This window comes from Schistocerca cancellata, chromosome 4, assembly GCF_023864275.1.
Source record: "Schistocerca cancellata isolate TAMUIC-IGC-003103 chromosome 4, iqSchCanc2.1, whole genome shotgun sequence".
In the NCBI taxonomy this organism is placed as follows: domain Eukaryota; kingdom Metazoa; phylum Arthropoda; class Insecta; order Orthoptera; family Acrididae; genus Schistocerca; species Schistocerca cancellata.
Window position 1 is genome coordinate 594491308 of NC_064629.1, and position 22893 is coordinate 594514200.

General features: G+C 43.3%; 1 protein-coding gene across 1 annotated transcript in view; it reads left to right on the forward strand.

The window, feature by feature from the left end:
- The first annotated feature begins 376 nt into the window (after nucleotides 1–376).
- LOC126183183 (pyruvate dehydrogenase (acetyl-transferring) kinase, mitochondrial) overlaps nucleotides 377–22893 on the forward strand; it is a 361965-nt gene continuing 339448 nt past the window's right edge. The window contains exon 1 of the mRNA XM_049924914.1: nucleotides 377–727. Within this exon, the coding sequence (XP_049780871.1) occupies nucleotides 616–727 (112 nt within the window). The 5' untranslated portion in view covers nucleotides 377–615. The remainder of the gene's footprint in view (nucleotides 728–22893) is intronic.

Below are 22893 nucleotides of genomic sequence, written 5' to 3' on the forward strand. Positions count from 1 at the left end.
TCGCTTAATGAGCCACTATTTTTACCATTTAGATCGTTCTTTCTGCCTCGCACACTTTGTTGCAATTTATTATGGCTAGTTGCGAACATGGGTCACGAGAGAATTTCGTACATTACGAGTATCCGAGAGTAGCCGCTTGAAGCTGGAAGTTCTTTCCTAGACCGACAGATGGCAGGCCAGCTGTAGATTGATTCTGTGTCGCGTCGACGCGCCAGGCGGCGCTTTATTCCCGGCTCAGATATCTGCGCAGGTATATGCGCAGACATCGTTGCGTGTGGCCCGGCCTAAACAACCGTACAGACTTTCGTCTTTCTGAGGAAACTCTTTGTATCCATCGTAGGAGTCTCTTCGTGTCCAAAGATTGTTTGTGGATTTTAAACTTGTGTTGTGTCGTGCTGCAAGGCAGACGCACTTGTCGTCGTTGCTGTGCTGTGATGCGTTCATCAGACGAGAGTGGAGGCTGTGTAGTTGTTGCTGTAATGAGAACTTCAATAATTTGCGAGATCTTCTAGTAAAATTTATTTTAATGCAATATATACTGCCGCTTAGCGGTGTTAATTCATACTAGTCGCCTGTCACAACTATTTAATTTTTCATTCACTTTGAATAACAAAAATGAGATTGACAAGAAGAGTGTTTAAAAATATGAGTAGCATAGCTAGTATGCTTGACTACTATTCACAGTTCAACCCGTCGCCGCTTTCAATTAAACAGTTCATTGACTTCGGTAAGTAATTCTTAAATATAATCATGTGTACTTCGTGTATTGAGATTACGTTTACACCGCATTCTTTTTATTTACACGCTTACTGTCATTTCTGTGTCGTTTCTTTTTGTGTATGCATCCAAATGTTCTTCACCTAAACTGAATGAAGTACTGTTTTGCTATGCGAGCTTCACAGGGCTCGCAGCATAAAAGTTCAATGAAACTTCTTAACATAATAAATGGACAGCCTTCCTGAGCGATAGTAGGACAGTACGCTTGCTTATAAATGATATACTTGTAGAATTTACTGTGCCAGAATGCATCAAGTGAACTTATAGCTTCGCTGCTTTGCATTTTGCATATATTTGCGTTTTCAGTGATAAAATGGAGAATTTTTATGATATAAAGTCTTCAGGTTTGTTTTTATGTTCTTGGAGTATAGCTAACATGAAATATGCTTCTCTGGCAGTAACTTAATTTGCCATAGAGTTTGATATGAAGTGCAAATAAAGAAATGACATTAGCGATAGTTTCGGGGGAGAACTGTCATAAAATTTTCAGTGTGCTGCTGTTTATCGCACCAATTGCCAATGGCTAGATGTCTGTATTTTTAATTTTTTATTTATTTGGTTTAGGATCCTACCGGGAATTTATTTATTCGAGTTTATCCTATATCATACGTTACCACTACATGTTTTTCACGCCAGCTTTCTGATAACGTTACAGGTAGTGAATGATGCATCAATTTGCCAAGAATTTTCGTTTTTATTTCTATTTACGGGCTGTAATTATGAAATTAAAACAAAAATTATCCTACTGTATTCTGTGGTCACATACTGATGGATACAGAGCCAGTTATTCTACTCTTCGCGAAGAATTTATTTCTGTTTGCTTTTTGTATATATTCTGTCTAGTAACCCTTCCTGTCACCCAACAATTAAGTGCCCATTGTTGGAATAGGATGATGAAGCGTATGTACTGACGTATGAAGATGTCTTGCTGCAATTGTACATAAAGTATACTTTCCTTGGATTATGAGACAGTTAGCTTACATCCACTGCATTTGTCTCACACACTAGCTAATGTGAGTCCTTCCTCTTTCACTGTTGACCCCACTATTAAAGACAGCATCTTCTGATTTTACTGAGGCAGCCTTTTGTTATCTGTTGCTTACTGTACGTTTTATCACCAGGTTAGTTGACAGTTAGTATGACAAATAACTTAGTAATTTATTCATCCATGGAACGTTTTACAATGATATAGGATCTATCAATTTAATACAGGGAAAACACGTCATCTGTAGAGACATCCAAATACAGAAAGAGGTAAGTACAGAACAGGTGGCCTTGTTGTAGGGACCATCTCAGCATTTGCCCGAAGCGATTCACGGAAACCTAAATCAGAGTGGCAGGACACAAATGAGCATCCGCCCTCACGCATCTGAGGCCAATGTCATAACAAATGCACGAGCACGTTCAATTATATCGAACGTACAGTACTCTTATATTTGTATAGGCTTGGAACGAGTTACCTTCTTCACGTCTTTCAATGCGCACACACACACACACACACACACACACACACACACACACACACACACACACACACACACAGTGTCCTCTATTATCTAAACAATCATTCTTTTTTTTTTTCATTTAATGTCTGATCAGTCTACCAGGACAACAATGGAACAATGTTTCTTCTAGCCAATTAAATGGTTTTTCTTCTTTGACGTACTTGTAATTCATTACGGTTCCTGAAAAAGAAAATGATTCTTTATAACCATTTCAGTTTCATGGAAATCAGTGCCTTGTTTATTCTCCTGAGACCTTATGCACCTCAAGAATGGAATTCATCAGATAGCATAAAATAGTGGTAGGAGCATTTTGGTTTGATCGCTTGTGTTTAGTTTTTCTACTTCCATAACTAAGAAGTTACTGAATCCTTACATCTGCACTTCATACTCATCAAACCGTGCGTTTATGGACGAAGAATGCCACCCTTTCTGTTATTCAGCACGGTGACTTCTTGCTTGCTGACAAACTTGTTTGATTCCCGGTCCCAATTCGTACTGATACACCAGTGCAAATTTCAAGATGAGAGTTGTTCTACTCAGAAGGAAAGTTATATTAGCGGACCACTCCGCAGTATTTTGGTTACTCGAACGAGGCCCTGTCCTGTCCTTGCCCCTCATAGACAAAATTTACTATCGCAGAACGACACAAACCCACGATGAGAAAAAGAAAAACACAGTTGTGTGTCGACGGTAGCTGAAGAAAGAAGCGGCGAATGGACTTGATGTGATATTAGCCTCTTGCCTGAACTCGCTATTTCTGATAGACCATTGGCCGGCGTGTATTTATTAACAAGAAAATCTGATTTACGAGTATAATTTGAGATCCAATAGAAATCACTTTCGTTATCTTACCTCAGCTATGCGTCGATATCGCTTGTAACAACAGTTCCGTGAAATCGCAAGAATACAGTCATGTCTCTTGGCAGCGACGTCCAGAATCCTCTCAATAATGTGTGATAAACGGGTTGCGTAGTTGGGTAATTTTTAAAATGCGTCCACAATGAAACCTACATTGGCGAAACAAGTTAGTAGATTATCTGTTTTGTTTTTGCATTCACTAGGCGAACGTGGTTACGGCTTTTTTGTGAGTTGTAGGAAAGTTGAATATCTTCATCAGAAATACGCCTGATTGTCACAGAGAGAAGAAAAAAAAAGTAGATACCACTTGTTCTCCAGAAGGCAATATTTCGAACACACATTGTTACGAGTCCTCCTTTTGAAAGCGGTACATACACGAAAGTTACCTTAACAGGAAATTTCAATTAATTTTACTTTTTTGAAACAATTCTCGTTCTTTTGAAGCTACCAGAAGATAATTTTTCCAAGTTACCGCTGGCCGCTAGGCACACGGGTCGTCCCACGGCAGCACGTTCTTCAGCAGTAGAAAATCGCCCGTCTGCAGAGTGTTCAAGGTCACATACGACACAAGCAGAATTGTACTCGTGTGCCGTAGAACTTGGATCCTATTATAGTCAAATGCTCGATGTTAATGTGATTCATACGATGAAACATTGCGACAAATGAACAGACAGTCAAGTCTCGATCTTGGGAAAACAGCTTCAAATGCTCTTGCGACTTTTGGTGAGTCTTCTTCCGCGTAGCGCTTCCCAGCGAGCACAGTTTTCATCACACGCTTGCAGCGAAGAATCAGCCTCCATTCTCTTCTTGACAGAGGAACATTTTTAGGATGTGAAAGCACCTCTTGTGTTAAAAGACCTGCATTGTTTCGTGACTTTGTCAGGAAACCGTCATTTCTACACCTCGAAATTGGTTGTTTTTATTTTATTTATTTATTTATTTTTTTAGCGTTCCGCCACGTTTCGAGGGCTGGTATTTTGTGCTACTCCGTCAAAAAGCTTGATGTCGACAGAAGAATGTAGTTTCCTTGCTTTGGCCGGATCTTACAGAATGGTGTTAACCTGAGTTGCACAAAGGCGCAAAGATTTCGGTACCTACTCGCAAGGCACAAGCTGTAATCTGTTACTGCTTCTTACACTGTTGTGTTTTTCTGAGGGATCAATGGAGGACGTCTATGTGAGCGGATACCTCGAGGCTCTGTCTAAAACTGTGCACCATCTGTATGTGACAGTGTTGAGGACAACTTCTGTTAGCACTAGAGACATATCCTCCAACTACTGAGCCGCTGTCACAATAGCGAAAACTTTAACGCCAAATTGATTTCCACTAGTTATTTTTTTACTATATCATCTCTTGGGCTAATCAAGTCACGGCGAAGCCTATAGGGGCCGAAATATCGAATCTAGGCAAGCAAAACGAGATTGACTTTTCCGCCCGAAGCCACAGTTTAAGAAGGAATATAGCTGGCCGCTGTGGTCGAGGGGTTCACGGCGCTTCATTCCGGAACCGCGCTGCTGCTGCCGTCGCAGGTTCGAATCCTGCCTCGGGCATGGATGTGTATGAAGTCCTTAGGTTAGTTAGGTTTAAGTAGATCTATGTCTAGGGGACTGATGACCTCAGATGTTAAGTTCCATAGTGCTTAGAGCCATTTTAAGAAGGAATACGGGTTTGATGTCCGTTGACGCAGAGGTCACTTGGACACATGGACTGGGAAGGGGATGGCTTCTTGTTCGAGGAGCCATCGCTCACTTTGCCTGAAGCTGTTTAAGAAGACAACGTAAATAAAGATGCTGCACGGGAATTTGAACCCCGTTCCTTTCAAAAGCGTCTGCCTCATCAAATACAATGCAGCATCGCTCAATAAGGAAGGAAAAACAGGGGTAACGTCGTTGAGTTGAAACCTGAAAGAGACCGTAGAATTTCTTGTTAACTACCATTAATGTTGTATTCATGTCAGGTCTCCAGCCGGAACATATCGTATCTGGACACAATATTTCGGCGATTTACGTGGCCGCCATCTTCAGGTGAGTTCGCCGTCACCCTACGTCGCCGGAACTGATTTCAGTGCGACGGCCTCCTCACTTGAAGATGGCGGCCAGATGGACGGCCGAAATATTGTGTCCAGATGACGATATGTTCCGGCTGGAGATCCGACATGAATATAACCAATTATTATGCAGGGAAAGTTTACGGAATCATACCATTACTGCTGTTACACTTATAATGTTGCATTTGATCCCACTTTCTAAGTGATATTTAACATTTGCGTACATTTCGAACCTCTGTGTAATGCGAAATCGACCTAAAGATACTGACAGGCGGATCCGTCAGTATAGAAGGAGGCGAAGAGTATTGTGTTGTTAGTAGAGACACAGTAACAGCAGAATAGGTGGGTTAGGAGAGATCACTGATTTCTAACATGGACTAGTCATTTGATGTCACCTGAGTAACAAATCCATTAGGGACAATTCAGTTTTTCCATAATTCCCCAAATCAACTGTCGGTGATGTGATTGCGAAACGGAAACTCGAAGGAACACAAAGACCAGGTGGACCTCATGTTCTGACGGACAGAGACCATCCAGTATAGTTGCAAAACACCCACACATGAAATCAGCGGAAGAAATCACTCGTGAAGTCCAAAGAGTCACCACAGTCCAGCTAGCACAATGACTGTGCGAAGAGTGTTTAAAAAACAATGTGGTACAACGGTCGAGCAGCTCATAAGCCACACATTTCTGTAGTCAACGCTAAGCAACGCTTAGCGATGCTACTCGACAGTGGATGACTGGAATCGAATGATTTGGTACAATAATCAGGCTGTACCCAGTGATAATTCCATGAAAGGGTTTGAGTTTGACGAATGCTTGGAGAACATTACCTGCTATCATGTGTAGTGTCAACAGTGAAGAACGGAGGAAGCTCTGTTGCGGTATTGGGTTACTTATTATGGTTAGGGTATGGGCCCCTTATTGCACTTAATAAGATGCTAAACGCAAAAGAATATGAACATATTGTACAGCATTGTGTTATGCACACATTAGTGTTGCAACATTTGTGAAGCAATGCTTTGTGGACGATAAAATTCCTAAAAAGGACTGGCCTGCCTTAGGTCCCAACCTGAACCCAATGGAAAAACTTTGGAACGAACTAGTACGTCGATTTCGCTCCAAAATCCGGCGTCCAACATCTCTGCTTTTAGCTCTTGAGGAACCGTGAGCTGCCATTTCTCCACCAACATTCAGACGCCTCACTGAAAGTGTCCTCGGCAGAGTTCAAGCCGTCATAAAGGCAAAGGGTGGACACATCCCATGCAATGTCCTCTAATAGGTGTCCGAATACTGTGATTCTTGAACTAATTGACCCCTCACTCATAAGATTAAACAACTTAGACTGCACCTAAATGTGTTATACATTGTCGATTGTATTAGCGCAGTTTTGTGCAACGACTTTAAGGATCCAGTTTCTCAATTAATATGTCGAATTCTTGAGACTTACAGCACCTGAAAAGAGAAAAACAGCTGGCAAGCGACAGGAACTGAGAAGTACATCAAACCGACCTTAGGGTCGATGGAAACAACAGTGTGCAAAGACTCGATTTGCTAAAGATGAATCAGAAATAATACTGTCGGCCTATAGAATGAGGAACAGTCCTAGTCATCTGCTAATGTTCTTCAGTAATGGAACTTGCAGAAATAATATTACGAATGGAGTCAGTCTGTTTTCTAAAAACTCATATTTCTCATTACTGCTATACCTAAGCGTGCCACAGCAAATCTGAGTCACCATTAGTGATTCTTCATTTTATATTTCAAAGTTATCAAAGTATTATCCAACAATATTATAATGGTGAAACATTAGGCCTTCACTTTTCGTTACAACTATTAAGATATTGTACCTTAATTACTGTTTGACTTTAGTATATTTTGTTAGTGTCACTCTTAAGACGTCTTAACCGAATTTTTACTATCACTATCCACGTACCCCCCTAATCCACAACCCCCCTCCAACCTTCTAATCCCATCAACTCCGCATATACACTATGTAATCAAAAGTATCCGGACACCTGGCTGAAAATTATAAGTTCGTGGCGCCCTCTATCGGTAATGCTGGAATTCAAAATGTTTTCCCACCCATAGCCTTGATGACAGCTTCCACACTCGCAGGCATACATTCAATCAGGTGCTGGAAGATTTCTTGGGGAATGGCAGCCCATTCTTCACGGAGTGCTGCACTGAGGAGATATATCGATATCGGTAGGTGAGGCCTGGCACGAAGTCGGCGTTCCAAAATATCCCAAAGGTGCTCTATAGGATTCAGGTCTGGACTCTGTGCAGGCCAGTCCATTACAGGGATGTTATTGTCGTGTAACCACTCCTCCACAGGCCGTGCATTATGAACAGGTGGTCGATCGTGTTGAAAGATGCAACCGCCATCCCCGAATTGCTGTTCAACAGTGGGAAGCAAGAAGGTGCTTAAAACATCAATGTAGGCCTGTGCTGTGATAGTGCCATTGAAAACAAGAGGTGGTAACCCCCTTCATGAAAAACACGACCACACCATAACACCACCTCCTCCGAATTTTACTGTTGGCACTACATATGCTGGCAGATAATGTTCACCGGGCATTCGCCTTAGCTACACCCTGCCTTCGGATCGCCACATTGTGTACCGTGATTTGCCACTCCATCCAACGCTTTTCTACTGTTCGATCGTCCAATGTTTACGCTCCTTGCACCAAGCGAAACGTCGTTTGGCATTTACCGGTGTGAGGTGTAGCTTATGAGCAGCCGCTCGACCATGAAATCCAAGTTTTCTCACCTCCCATCTAACTGTAATAGTACTTGCAGTTGATCCTGATGCAGTTTGGTATTCCTGTATGATGGTCTGGATAAGTGTCTGCCTGTTACAAATGCTGCATCAAACCAGTCTCAGGCCTGAAGACAACAACAACATCATTACAAATTACGACCCTCTTCAACTGTCGCCGGTCTGAGTCAGTCAACATACGACGTCGGCCTGTACGCTTTTGTGCTGTACGTGTCCTTTCACGTTTCCACTTCACTATCACTCGGAAATAGTGGACCTAGGGATGTTCAGGAATGTGGAAATCTGTGACAAGTGACACACAATCACCTGACCACGTTCGAAGTCTTGAGTTCCGCGGAGCGCTCCATTCTGCTCTAAAAATGGTTTAAATGGCTCTGAGCACTATGGGACTTAACATCTGAGATCATCAGTCCCCTAGACTTAGAACTACTTAAACCTAACTAGCCTAAGGACAGCCCACACATCCATCATGACCGAGGCAGGATTCGAACCTGCGACCGTAGCAGCAGCGCGGTACCGAACTGAAGCGCCTAGAACCGTCGGCCACAACGGCCGGCGGGTCTGCTCTCTCACGATGTCTAATGACCACAGAGGTCGCTGATATGGAGTAACTGTCAGTAGGTGGGGGCACAATGCACCTAATATGAAAAATGTATGTTTTTTTTTGGGGGGGGGGTGTCCGGATACGTTTGATCACATAGTGTAACTAAATTCCACGTGTAGTGTGTTGGATATTCAAGAGAGGAAAATAGCGTTTACCGTGTAGAAGATAAAAGGAAAGCAGTTGGTTCAGGCAACCAGCTGAGGGATTGAACAGAGCTACATAAAATTAAAGCAGTGGTACAGTTTAATGGCGTTTACAGATATACACAATACTATCACAGATTGCCATTGCCGGAAGATGATTAATCCATAGTCTGGTATTTACCTCAATAACCAAGAGATCACCCATGAGAATCGCTTACTGTAAAGCAGTATTTCGTCCTGCATTTCTTCATGAAGAGTGTCGAAACAGTTTATGTACTACCGGATTTATCCCTCCCGCCACCGCCCACCATTTACGTAATCGAGCTCACGGCCACTGCACTGGGAAAAACTGCGTGTACAAGTTTGAATATCTCATTTCATCACTGCAGCCTATGTGCGCTATTTGTTAGTGTGGGAGGGGTCATAAATCTTCTTTGAAACCTCTGTGAAGGCAGGTTCTTAGATTTTTTAAAGTGTCTACGTCACATCATGCGTCATAATTGTGTTGTAGCTTCTCCAGATGACTAAGTTTTTTTCATGTTTTGCTCCACAGTTTATATGTGAGGGAGGTTCAATAGGTAATGCAACACTTTTTTTGTGAAAGTAGGTTGGTTCTATTGGGGGATTGCAATATACCATGTTGTTTTCCATTCTTTCGGCGACAAAACCCTGTTTTTTTCAACATAATGTCCATTCAACGTGACGGCCTTAACGCCACCTTACTGGCCTTGTTGCCCGCACGGTAACACTCTACTAGTCGACGTCGGAGACAACGTCGTGCTACATCAATAACCTCCCCATAATCTACGTACTGTTTCCATCGAAGTGCATCCTTAATTGGGCCAGACAAATAGAAGTAGGGAGGTGCGAGACTGGGGCTGTAGGATGGATGAGGAAGAATGGTCCAGTGAAGTTCTGTGAGCTCCTATCGGGTGCACAGAGTTGTTAGCTCTTGCCTTGTCATGGAGAAAGAGAAGTTCGCGTGAACATGCTGAAAACGCTTCTGTTAGGCGGCGAAGAACTTAAACCAGGCACACACCTTTGAGTACCCTAACTTGTGGATGAGTGTGTCAGCACTACCAACGGAGACGTCCAGTTGTGCAGCGAGATGTTTGTGATCCGTCTATCACCCCGAATGAGTGTGTCCGCACGTACCAACATTGCAGGAGGCACAGCTCTGTGCGGCCGGCCGGCACGCAAGATCTCGGACAGGTTTGCGCGGCCTTGTTGCGATGATCAACGACGCCTCGCCCAATGACTGACCGTGCTTTTTTTCACTGCCAGTTCTTCGTAGACATTCTGCAAGAACCTATGAATATTTGCGATGCTCTGTTTTTCCGCCTAAGGAAACTAAATGACAGCTCCCTACTTGGAACGCACCTCCGTTACAGATGTCTTTTTGAAGGCTACGTAGAGCACTGCTACTTATCGGAACTTCATAAACTGTAGGGGCTGAAGCGGGAATTTTCCACAATGTCCCACAGCAAATTCTTCATTTTTTCAACAGAAATTGGCCGAGAAAGAAAGCGTTGCATTACTTGTTGAACGCCCATCGTATATTAAAAATAATTAAAGTGACCTAAGCTGCTTTCATTACTTTCTTCTGCAGAATCTGAAAAAAATTACACAAAAGTCTTTACAGCAGCTTTGGCGGATTTAAAAATACCTTTAAGGATAATGTCACTAATTTGTGTGCGTGGAGCTTCCCAGTAACGTTCTCTTGCCGACGAAGTAAAGTTGTCACATATATGCAGACCTTGTGAATTAACGTCATTACCATGAATCATACAGAGACGAAAGGTCTCGGGAATGGCACATACGTATGTTGTGTGAGCTATTTTTAATTTGTAGGGACGCTATAACGTCGGACGCTCCGTTATAACGTACGCGGGTGATACTGTTTTCTGTAGGGAGTCCCAACGCAAGACAAATATGGCGCGAAATGCGGAAGAAATGCGAAAGCCGAAATACATGTTAATTTTAGATTCCAAGGTTGGCGGCCAGTCACCAGAAACGACTACTACTGTTAAATATATAGTAGTGCTTGCAAAGCTGCCTAAAATGGAACGAATACATAAAATTAATCGAGGATGAGGCAGATGCGAGTCTGAGACTGAGTGGAAAAATCGTTGAGGGAATCTAATTCGCCTATGAAGGATGTAGCTTACAAAACCCTCGTTCGACCAAACACTTGAGTATTATCCGGCAGTCTGGGGCCTTTATCACGTAAAAAGAATACAAGACACAGAAAGACCCAGAGAACAACAATGCATTTCGTGTCGGGTTCGTCATGGTGATGCTCGTCCAACTCCAGTGGCATTTAAGCCCACGAAAGAGATGCCATGCTCCACCAAAAGCGCACGTTGTCAGAAGAGTCGAACAACATATCACTTCCTCCACAGTGTATCATCCGAAAAGACAATATCTGTAACATTGGAGAAATTGGAGCTTGCCCTGTATGTTACCGGCATTCGCCTTCCCGCGATTGGAACTAGAAAGATGATGACAGTCATAACTCAAGTACCTGCCACCACGTGCCTTAAGGCGCCTTTCGTAGTGAAGAAGTAGATGTAGAAGTCACACTAAAGTAAATCGGGTAGATAATACACTTTTCGAACGTGAATACTTGCATTTCGGGTAGTCTGTGCCTGGTTTTTGGAAATGTCACTGTTTTGTGGCGTCTGCAGCGAATATTACGTATTTTATGAAATAATGTTCACCCAGAGACTTCGGAATAAAGGTGTTCCCCCGAAAGAATGTCACCAATTCCGCGAACTGAAAGTGATCGGAAGTTTGCAAGACAAAACACAGGTCCATCAAAATAATAGTGTAGCAGCGGATAGTAACTCCCGTGAACATTCTGTCATGACGTCTTTTCAGGGCATGCTGAAAAGTAATGCCTACGAATTTTTTATGTGAAAACTCTTAAAGCTTTTTAAATGAAACATTATTGACACTTTACAAATTTATTCTTCGTGTCTAAATATATGCAGTCCTCTGCCGCTACAGGGTCCGAATTGTAGGGTGTAACAAAGCGGTATGTAACGTAACTGTGTCGGTGTGAGAGAAACAGCATGTCCTCGTTATCGAGTTTCGAATGCGAATAGTTCGTTCACACGTGGAGCACCCTTTCCTTCATCATAACAGTGCAAGACCGCACACGAGTGTTGCAACATCTGCAAGAATCTCACAGCCTGGGTTCGCCGTCATCGGTCATCCTCCGTAGAGTCCCGACTTGGTTCCACCCGATTTTCATGTTTCCAAAACTTCAAGGGCATCTGCGAGGACTTCACTTTGATAATGATGATGCGACGCAGGCAGAGGTGAGGTTGTGGCTCCGTCGACAAAGTCAAACATTCTGCAGTGACGATATCAGTAAATTGGTCTCTCGTTGAAAGAAATGTTTTTGTCGTCAGGGTGGCTATATTGAGAAACAAATATGTAGATATGACGAATAAATATGTAGAATGTTACTAAAGTTTGCTTTAATTAAAAATTTTAAGAGTTTTCACAGAAAAAATTCTGAGGCATCACTTTTCAGCACGCCGTCGTAGAAAAGTCAGGCACAGACCTATACGATTAGCATCAATGATAAACAAAATTAACATTTACGGTTAGGGCTGAACTAATTTGGTGAACTTAAATTACGTTAACATGGGTGATTCAGTAAGATTCACCAGTTAAAATAAATGTAAAACACACACACACACACACACACACACACACACACACACACACACACACACACACAATTACGATGAACGTAGCTAAGCAGTTACGTGAGAATGATGTACGATCCTTTTATCATGTATTTAGTTCGCTTGCTACATGTGCTGTCTTGTCTACATCGAGACGCCTTGGGGTGCGTCTTCAGAGCACATCAGTTTTACGAACCATTTCAGTCGCTAGGATGCTTTCTCGCTTTTTTAATCCTGATAGTTTCATTGTTAAAGATCGTAGGATGGCTATAGGAAACTCTCAGGCTGACATACTGTTGGATTCGCGGATTTTGGTCGGTCTTGAAGACGTCCTCATGTGGAACACTGAGCGATATTGAAAATACGATCGTAGGTATCTTCTTGCTGTGTTGCATGGAATTGTACATTCCTATATACACGTTGTCTTAATACGTTAAAAGATCGAAGGGAGACAAGGATATGACACCCTCGTTCGGTTCGATAATTGATTCCCTTATAAAAAAACTTCTGCGTGCCGCAATTCCGGTCCGCACTGTAGATTTTTCGTGAAAACTTTGAGATAAAAGCATAATAAGTGTTTCATATTAATGTGTAATTTAATTATCCATGTACTTAATACAATGATTACAAAGAATATTGTAATTGTTAACAATACTTAAATAACAAGTCTGAACAGTCGATAGTCGCTCTATGGCCGGCTGGGTCCGCTACGTAATCACTTTACGCCGATTTCTCATTTTCTTTTCGACACTGTCGTAACTCTCGCAGTCGCTCGCCACTGGACTTTTTAGGTTTTTGGATTCCTTTCAGTGGCATTTTTCCTATGACTTGAGATTTCTATAATACCGAGCATACCGACGGGTCATATAAGATGACATCCTTCATTATTTTGTAAATTTCAATTTAATACCGCTCTTATTTTATATTCTGGTGGATATTTTTATTTTCTCGCTTTGGTTGTTGGTAGTGCTCCGCAAACCCTTCACAATGGCACTCGAATCAATGTCCTAGCTAAACGCGTTTCCATTCTACACCAATTTATAATTCGTAAAAATGACGCTGGTACGAAACGTCACAGGCTAAACAAATAATGCGCGATGACACATAAAGACATGACCTATCCATCGTGAGCTCAAACATTGTTTACGCATTATTAGAATCGTAGTTATTAGCGATTCAAATCCGACGGTATTTTGGCACTCGAGGAAATTTCACCGACACTTGAATATACGTTTTCACGATTAATGGGAGAGATTCGCATTTAACCTGATCAGTCTGTTTAACAGCAAAGACGTGGAATACATCACAAAGGAAGTTACACTTGGCCATGTCGCTAATAGCTTTTGTTTATGTTCGTGATCGTATTTATAATGAAAAGGATTTGATAAATCACATAGGGCAAGGTCGCACAGTGGTTGATGCTTTGGCTGGGTTTATATCATTTGAGACAGATGGTGTGGTGGTAAGATGCTGGAGTCTTATCCGGAGGGATGTTGGTTCAATCCCCGTCCTGCCATTCAGATTTAGGTTTTCCGTGAGTTCTGTAGACAGCTTAATGTAAACGACAAGATGGTTCCTTGAAAAGGGAACCATTAGTTTTCTTCTGCATCCTTCTCCGTCCGGGCTTGCTTCGCCTCTAATGAACTCGTCGGCGGAACATAAAACCCTAAGCGCCCTTCCTGTTTCTCTCTTATTCATCACGTGAGAGACTCAAATCCCTTCCTGATAGCGCCCTATTTTCGTATTTCGCGTAGAACACTTGAGGCGAAAGTTAAGTTCGTTCACTAACAAGATGACGAGTGGTTCCTATCCTCAACCTTTGCCAACGAAGTAAATGTTTGATTTATGTTTTCAGTGTGGAAGAGGCGTTAAAATCGAATCTCCCTTCCAAAATCCCATGCTGTGTCATGTTTCAACGAACAGGCCACTGTTCTAATGATTTAACGGTGAATACAGTATCAGTTATTGTAAATTCTCTGCAAGATGATAGCTTTGTTATTTGGTCCCATGGCTAGCGAGGTTGTCACTGATCGAACATAACTTCAGTTTATCAAGAATGACAAAGGGAACTGTCACTGCTTTATATAATGGAACGCAGGAAAAATTTTAGTGTTGGTGTGACATTCAGTGGAACAGTGGAAAATCTCAGCTCGAATTTTAGTCCGTTCGTTACGGAATACGAGCATAGCCGCCGCTATATGTTTTAGCGATTTCTTATAAATGGAGCTTCTAGCCTACTTTTCTCTGCTGAAGAAATCGCCTACACAATAAAGGGCTACTACAAACGATTCATTCGTTTTCAAAACTATATATTTTCCAAAGTATTAAGTGTACAGATAGGATTGATGCGTGAATACAACCGTACTCAGCACGTTTGCATTTTGCACTCTGCAAATGTTCTATGAGTTCCCGCTCTGGTCACACGACACACGTCCAAGCGGTAGTAAAGTTCGTTCTATATCTTATGTAGCAAAATCCTGTCGGTGGTCATCACAGCAGCATTGATGCGTTCTCTGAGCTGTTCTATCGTTCTTGGCAGTGGGGGTCCGTAAACACGGTCATTAATGTACCCCCAAAGGAAAAAGTCAGAAGGTGTTGGATGAGGCGACCTGGGTGGCCGAGGGAACAGAGCCACATCATTTTCACCACTGCGCCCAATCCAGCAATGCGGAAATTCGTCGTTTAGATAGCGACAGACATCGATGCTCCAATGAGGAGGTGTCCCGTCTTGTTGGAAGATGAAATTCACGGAATCAGTCGTGGAAACAACTACAACCACAGCTGCAACATATCAAGGGTCTCTGACACAGCACAGAGAACAATAGTGTAATCTTTGCCGGATCTCGTTCATGCGCCACATTTTCACGTGGATTTTCAGGACCCTGTACTCTCACATTATGGCGATTAATCTTTCCAGGTAAAAGGAGGGTAGCTTCGTCGCTGAATATCAGCTTGGAGGCAAAAAACTATTTCCTTTAATTGTCATTTTGTCAAGGCACTGCACTCCCAGCGCCAGCTGCTTGGGCACATTGCAAACTCGGCGAGTTTCTTTTTATGCATCAGTCATATTTGTACGTCTAATACATCGACAAATATAGAAGTTTGAAAACAAATAAATCGCGTATAGTAGTCCTGTATCATGTGACATGTTTAACATTAACACAACTAAGAAGGTGAGCTTATCGATTACGGATATTTTACAACCGTGACTGTTAATTGAACGTAAATACAAAAAAACTGCAACCAATCACTTTTTTGAATAGTTATTTATTATTCCATGAACCGGTTTTCGAACCAATCTGTTTGCTTTTAAAAGTTTCGCTACCACAGTGTAAATGCAAACAGATTTTGTTAAAGTTGTGAAGTGATGTGCCAACTGGCCATCAAAATGGAAGCAGACAGCTGGACACTAACAGAAAAAGCCGCCCATGCTGTCGTAAGCCTGCACCCAACATTATGCTAGAAATAGTGATCCAACTTCCAGAAAACCATCTGAAGATAACCTGAAAAGGTTCGAAAACTGGTTCATGGAATAATAAATAACTATTCAAACAAGTAACTGGTTGCAGTTTTTTGTATTTACATACGAAAAAATGATTTAGGGATACAGAGAAAATGTCATTTTGAACTTGAGTTCGTTCCCTCTGAAAGTGAAATATGTAGTGGACCTTCTGATGTTTCAGAGTAGGTCGAAATCCTGCTTTTAGTTTCCCATTAGTGTGTGTAGCCGTATTTTTCTGAAATAAATTATCAGAGCCTAACTGCCGGTTTTCCACAATTCCTGTGTGCAGTGTGCCATCGTCAGGGCCAATCTCAGGTTCCGAGAATTTGAAAGAATTTTCGTCCCCGGAAGAAGGCAGGATAGCAGGGTTGGTGAACACAGTATTCCTGCAGGCGAATGGGCCAGAGCACTCCCTGTGATAATGCTGCAGAAACGAGCACGTTAAGTCAAGGCATTCATTGCTGCGTTCACTAGATTAGGTCATACGTTACCGGTCTGCATAGTGTAGGACACTTTGTGCCTTCTGAGACAGCATTCGATGGCTGTTGCGTTGAGAAACTCCCACCTTGGACGACCCTTTTTTGTTGAATAAGAGAATCACGTAGTTTTAGCATGCTGGTTTCGTTCCGTCTTTCAAAATGAATACAAACTGCTTTTCAGATATCGACTTCTAAGTATGTACGTAGTATATGCTATTAACTACACTGAGGGAAGAAAATGCGCAAAACGATAAAATAATTAATGTATAGTAATGAAATTTCGGGAATACGTTTGTTAGGTAACATATATTAACATTTTGCCGACCGGAGTGGCCGAACGGTTCTAGGCGCTTCAGTCTGGAACCGCGCGACCGCTGCGGTCGCAGGTTCGAATCCTGCCTCGGGCATGGATGTGTGTGATGTCCTTAGTGTTTTTTTAATTATTTTTTATGCGTGTGACGAGGGCCACCCGTCGGGTAGACCGCTAATAACCGGTGTAATCGTCAGAATGTTGAATGCAAGCATGCAAACGTACATGCATTGTGTTGTACAGGTGCCGGAGTCACTTTGTGGGATGGAGTTCCGTGATTCAGTCTGGAACCGCGTGACCGCTACTGTCGCAGGTTCGAATCCTGCCTCGAGCATGGATGTGTGTGATGTCCTTAGGTTAGTTAGGTTTAAGTAGTTCTAAGTTCTAGGGGACTGATGACCACAGATGTTCAGTCTCATAGTGCTCAAGGCCATTTGAACCATTTTTTTCTTTTTTTTTTTTTTTTTGGCCGGCCGCGGTGGCCGTGTGGTTCTGGCGCTGCAGTCCGGAACCGCGGGACTGCTACGGTCGCAGGTTCGAATCCTGCCTCGGGCATGGGTGTGTGTGATGTCCTTAGGTTATTAGGACTAAGTAGTTCTAAGTTCTAGAGGACTTATGACCTAAAATGTCGAGTCCCATAGTGCTCAGAGCCATTTTAGGCATTTTTTTGAGGCTGGAGTTGTTGTCCGATGCTGTCCCATATGTGTTCGATTGGTGACAGGTCTGGTGATTAAGAAGGCCAAGGCAACAAGTCGACACTCTGTAGAGTATGTTGAGTTACAACAGCGGTATGTGGATGAGCGTTTTCCTGCTGGATGGTTTAAATGGCTCTGAGCACTATGGGACTTAACTTTTGAGGTCAACTTAGAACTACTTAAACCTAACTAACCTAAGGACATCACACACATCCATGCCCGAGGCAGGATTCGAACCTGCGACCGTAGCGGTCGCGCGGTTCCAGACTGCAGCGTCTAGAACCGCTCAGCCACCCCGGCCGGCTTTCCTGTTGGGAAACACCCCCTGGAACCCTGTTCGTGAGTGACAGAACAGCACGTCCACGTCGAATCACCAGATTTACGGATAAATTTGCAGTCAGGTTGCGTGGGATAACCACGAGAGTGCTGATGCTGTCGTACGAAATCACACCCCAGACCGTAACTCTAGGTGTAGCTGCAGTGTGTGTAGCACGCAGATAGGTTGGTTGCAGAATGAGATTTTCACTCTGCAGCGGAGTGTGCGCTGATATGAAACTTCCTGGCAGATTAAAACTGTGTGCCCGACCGAGACTCGAACTCGGGACCTTTGCCTTTCGTGGGCAAGTGCTCTACCATCTGAGCTACCGAAGCACGACTCGTGCCCGGTACTCACAGCTTTACTTCTGCCAGTACCTCGTCTCCGCTGCAGAGTGAAAATCTCATTCTGGAAACATCCCCCAGGCTGTGGCTAAGCCATGTCTCCGCAATATCCTTTCTTTCAGGAGTGCTAGTTCTGCAAGGTTCGCAGGAGAGCTTCTGTAAAGTTTGGAAGGTAGGAGACGAGGTACTGGCAGAAGTAAAGCTGTGAGTACCGGGCGTGAGTCGTGCTTCGGTAGCTCAGATGGTAGAGCACTTGCCCGCGAAAGGCAAAAGTCCCGAGTTCGAGTCTCGGTCGGGCACACAGTTTTAATCTGCTAGGAAGTTTCAGGTTGATTGCAAGCCCTCAGCTGGTCTACTCCTAACTAACGCACGGCGTTCTCTGGCATCGAGGCAGAACCATCTTTCATCACAAAATACAACAGACCTCTATACGGTCGTCCAATGAGCTCTGGCTTGACACCACGGAAGTCGCAAATGGCGGTGATTTGGGGTCAGTGGAATGCACGTTACAGGGCGTCTCGCTCGGAGCTGTCCTAGAAGTAACCGATTTGTAACAGTTCTTTGTGTGTGATGCCAACTGCTGCTCAGATTGCTGTTGCAGATGCTGCACGATGCGCCAGAGCGATAGGTCGAACACGATGATCTTCCCTCTCGGTAGTACGACGTGGCCGCCCAGAGCCCGGTCATCTTGCGACTTTGCATTCCCGTGACCACCGTTGCCTGAATGACATTCAGTGGCTACATCACTGCCATGTTTTCTGCGGTATTGCAGAAAGAACATCCATCTTCTCGTAGCCCTATTTCACGACCCAGTTCAAACTCAGTGAGATGTTGATAATGGCGTCTTTGTTGCCTTAAAGACATTCTCGACTAACATCATCTCACCACGTTAAATTTCAAAGGTAACAAACGCTCACGACCGTTAAATCGTGTATTTTAAACAAACCCGATTTTATTTGCATGCACTTAGTGCCGCGACTAGCGCTAAATTTGAATAGACATCATCCTTCAGATGTAGAAACACGCCTACTAACTTCCGCTTAATGTCGCACAACCCCTTCTCTGTGTTAAGATTGTTTTTCCGTCAGTGTGTGTCTGAATCTGCATCTACATACATACTCCGCAAGCTACCGTATAGTGAGTGGCGGAGGGTACCTTGCATCACTACTAGTGATTTCCTTTCTCGCTCCACTCGCAAATGGAGCGAGGGAAGTACGATTGTCTCTATGTCTTCTCAAGAGTAGTAATATCTCTTATCTTGTTTTCGCGATCCTTACGCGAAACGTACGTTGCGAGCAGTAGAATAGTTCTGCAGACAGCTTGAAACGCCGGTTCTCTAAATTTTATCAACAGCGTTTCGCGAAAAGAACGTCGCCTTCCCTCCAGGGATTCCCATTTGAGTTCCTGAAGCATTTCCGTATTATTCGTGTGTTGTTCTAACCTAACTGTAACAAATCTAGCAGTCCGCCTCTGAATTGCTTCGATATCTTTCTGTAATCCGACCTGTTGCGGATTCCAAACATTTGATCGGTACTCAGGAATGGGTCGCACTAGCGTTTCTTTTCTAGATGAGCTACATTTTCCTACAATTCTCCCAATGAACCAAATTCTACCATTCACCTTCCCTACTACTGCCCTTACGTACTCTTTCCATTTCAGATCGATTCGCAACGTTACGCTTAGATACTTAATCGATGTAACTGTGTCAAGGAGCACATCACACATATTGCATTCGAACATTAGAGAATTGTTTTTCCTACTCATCTGCATTAACTTACATTTTTCTACCTTTAGAGCAAGCTGCCATTCATCACACCAACGAGAAATTTTGTGCACGGCTCAACGACAGCATCTTCCCTTACACCACAGTGTCATCAGCAACCAGCCGCAGGTTGCTTCTGACCCCGTCCATCAGATCACTTACTTATACAGAGGATAAGAGCGGTTCTGTCAGACCTCTTTTGGGCATTCCTCACGATACCCTTGTATCTGATCAGCACTCGCCTTCGAGGACGGCGTACTGGGTTCTATTACTTAAGAAGTCTCCGAGCCACTCACATATCTGGGAACCCCGATGCTCAGACCTTCGTTTAACAGTCTGCAGTGAGGTATCGTGTCAAACGCTTTCCGGAAATCTAGGAATATTTACCTAAGTATATTTTAGATCTATTAAGGACCGTGTGTTTCAGAAGAAGTGCTCCACAAATTATCATCAGATCAAGGAGGAAAGGAAAATGAGAATTTAACGTCCCGTCGACGAGATTGTAGCGGAGCTTGTCTACGACTAGATGACGAATCATGAAATAATAATTAGCTTGTGAGTTTTCGCTAATATCTTAAGTAAAGGACGTCATCTTGGCTGATTTTTTTTTTTTTTTTTTTTTGCCGTCATCCTCAATTATTTTTTGATAAAAATCTGATTCGAGGCGAGCGGCGAGTTTGCCTGTTTTTGTTCTGTCGAGGAGATCGTTGCTGCAGTTTTACTTTTTCTTTTGTTTTCTGCGAGCACTCGTGTCTCGAGTTCTGCGGATACTGGGAACAGATCTGATCCTCCCTGCACGTCCAAATTAAACTAAGCGCTTTACGTCGTCTGTAATTACCTCGGCTGCCTGCGCTGCTGTACACCCTGCTTCATTGTTCAGCGGCATCGACTTTCTGCCACGGAGAAGCTCACAGGGACTTAAGCACTCCAGGAAAAGTCTCCAAAGTGGTTGGGGCCAGCAAGACTTCCTTGCACTTGTTAGCTTCTAACGCACAAGATTTCTTTACTTCAATTTACAGGAAGTGTCTGCAATTTATATACGACTACCAAAACAGCCCGTGACAATTTGATGTATTTATATTTGTTCACATATTAACGTAAGTTTGAGTCATTTACTACAACAGTTCTTCGGCTTCTGCTTCCAGACAGTGCAAAAATCATCCTTGTTTTATTAGTGTAAAACGGTCGGCCCTGATGACGGTTGCAATATCCTCCGAAACTCGTAGATGGAAAATCAGTAAATGTAACTAGTTACAGTTGTACATGAAACGTATTCGCAGTTGCGAATATGGACAACCATCAGCTGTATAATGGAATGACGAGAATGAAAATTTGTGCCGGACCGGGACTCGAACCCGGATTTCCCACTCATCACGAGCGGTCGCCTTACCATTTGACTTACGAGAATATACATAAGGGAGGTACGAGTAAAGGTTGTAGGCCCGTGGTTGACGACAGACGGAAGCTTGGATCTGGCCGTGATCGTGCTTCAATAGTCAAATGGTAAGGCGACCGCTCGTGATAAGCGGGAAATCCGTGTTTAAGTCCCGGTCCGATACAAATTTTCAATGTCATCATTCCACTATACAGCTGATGGTTGTCCATATTTGCAACTGCGGATATATTTCATGTACTTCCTAACGGCTGTAGTCGCCGCAGTGCCTGCTCCTTCGTAATTCGGAGTAACACAGTCAGTGCAATCCATAGTTACAGTTGTTTCTATCGACGGTTAGGGAGGTTTCTCTTATCAGTTTACCCTGTAAGATGCCTCTTCGCTAAAACTCGGGTGAGGAATGGTCCATCTGCAGACATTCGTTCCAGCGTGTTAGCTGCCAACTCTGTTCGACTTGGTGTCTGATTTGCCTCCAGTGCTTGTAATAATTGCATTTTTAAATGTACGATCGCAAATTTTGGTTTAGGACTTCGTGTACTGCTGAACGACTACTTGATAACTGCCTGGTAGCAGTGCGGACGGGCATCTTGGTATAACAAGCTAAGACTTGTCTTATACGATCGATGTTTTCCTCAGATGTTCTTGGTGGACCACTTCTCCCTTTATCGAACGCTGTACGTGCCTACATAAATTGAATGTGATCGCGGATTCTTACATACTTTTGCAGTTTCGCTGCATCTGCTGTGTCAGTAAAACTTAATACTGTACCTTCTGTGCCGCGCGGGATTAGCCGAGCGGTCTAGGGCGCTGCAGTCATGGACTGTGCGGCTGGTCCCGGCGGAGGTTCGAGTCCTCCCTCGGGCATGGATGTGTGTTTGTCCTTAGGGTAATTTAGGTTAAGTAGTGTGTAAGCTTAGGGACTGATGACAGTAGCAGTTAAGTCCCATAAGATTTCACACACATTCGAACATTTTGAACATTTTTTGGTACCCTCTGTTCAGGAGTGTCCATTTTCTATGGATTTCGTTCCACAGTATCTCATCCATCAACACCAGGTACCAGGGACTCACAAACGCAATGTGGTAACAACTTTAATAACCAGTGGCTGCATAGTACAAATCCGATGAAGGTGCATAATCAAATGCATTATTAAAAAAAAAAAAACTTAAATTGTAAAGAGACTTTGTGGGTAACCTGTGTATTTGGGGTATGCTCGAGGGACTACGCGTAAGATCGCGTACGAGAAGCCCCCACTGGCCTTCCAAAACGCTATGCGACCACCCCTTTACCGTAGGAATGAATTTTCGTGTTGAATTACAAGAACTTCGATAACGGGCAGATTGTGATGACTGCATTCCAAGTAAACTGAGATGGTCCGCTGCCGTTTTTGTGTGTGGTTGTTGGCGTCTTGCTCCCTCAGTAGTGGTAGTGACAGAAAGGTGAGACTTCTCTAAATCGAAGCACAAATATTTGTACGGAGGTTACGTGCTCGAGATATTTAGCGATGTCCGACTAAGATATCTTTGCAGAACTATAAATATCCCTTACTCGTCAGAAGAAGAACGAGTAATATAGCGGGTGGCTCTCTGTGTAGTCCCGACTACGTTGCTGGAGAATCTACTGGAAGTTCAGAAGCGCTCTACCGAACAAGTAAGTTATTTAAGTATACAATTGCACC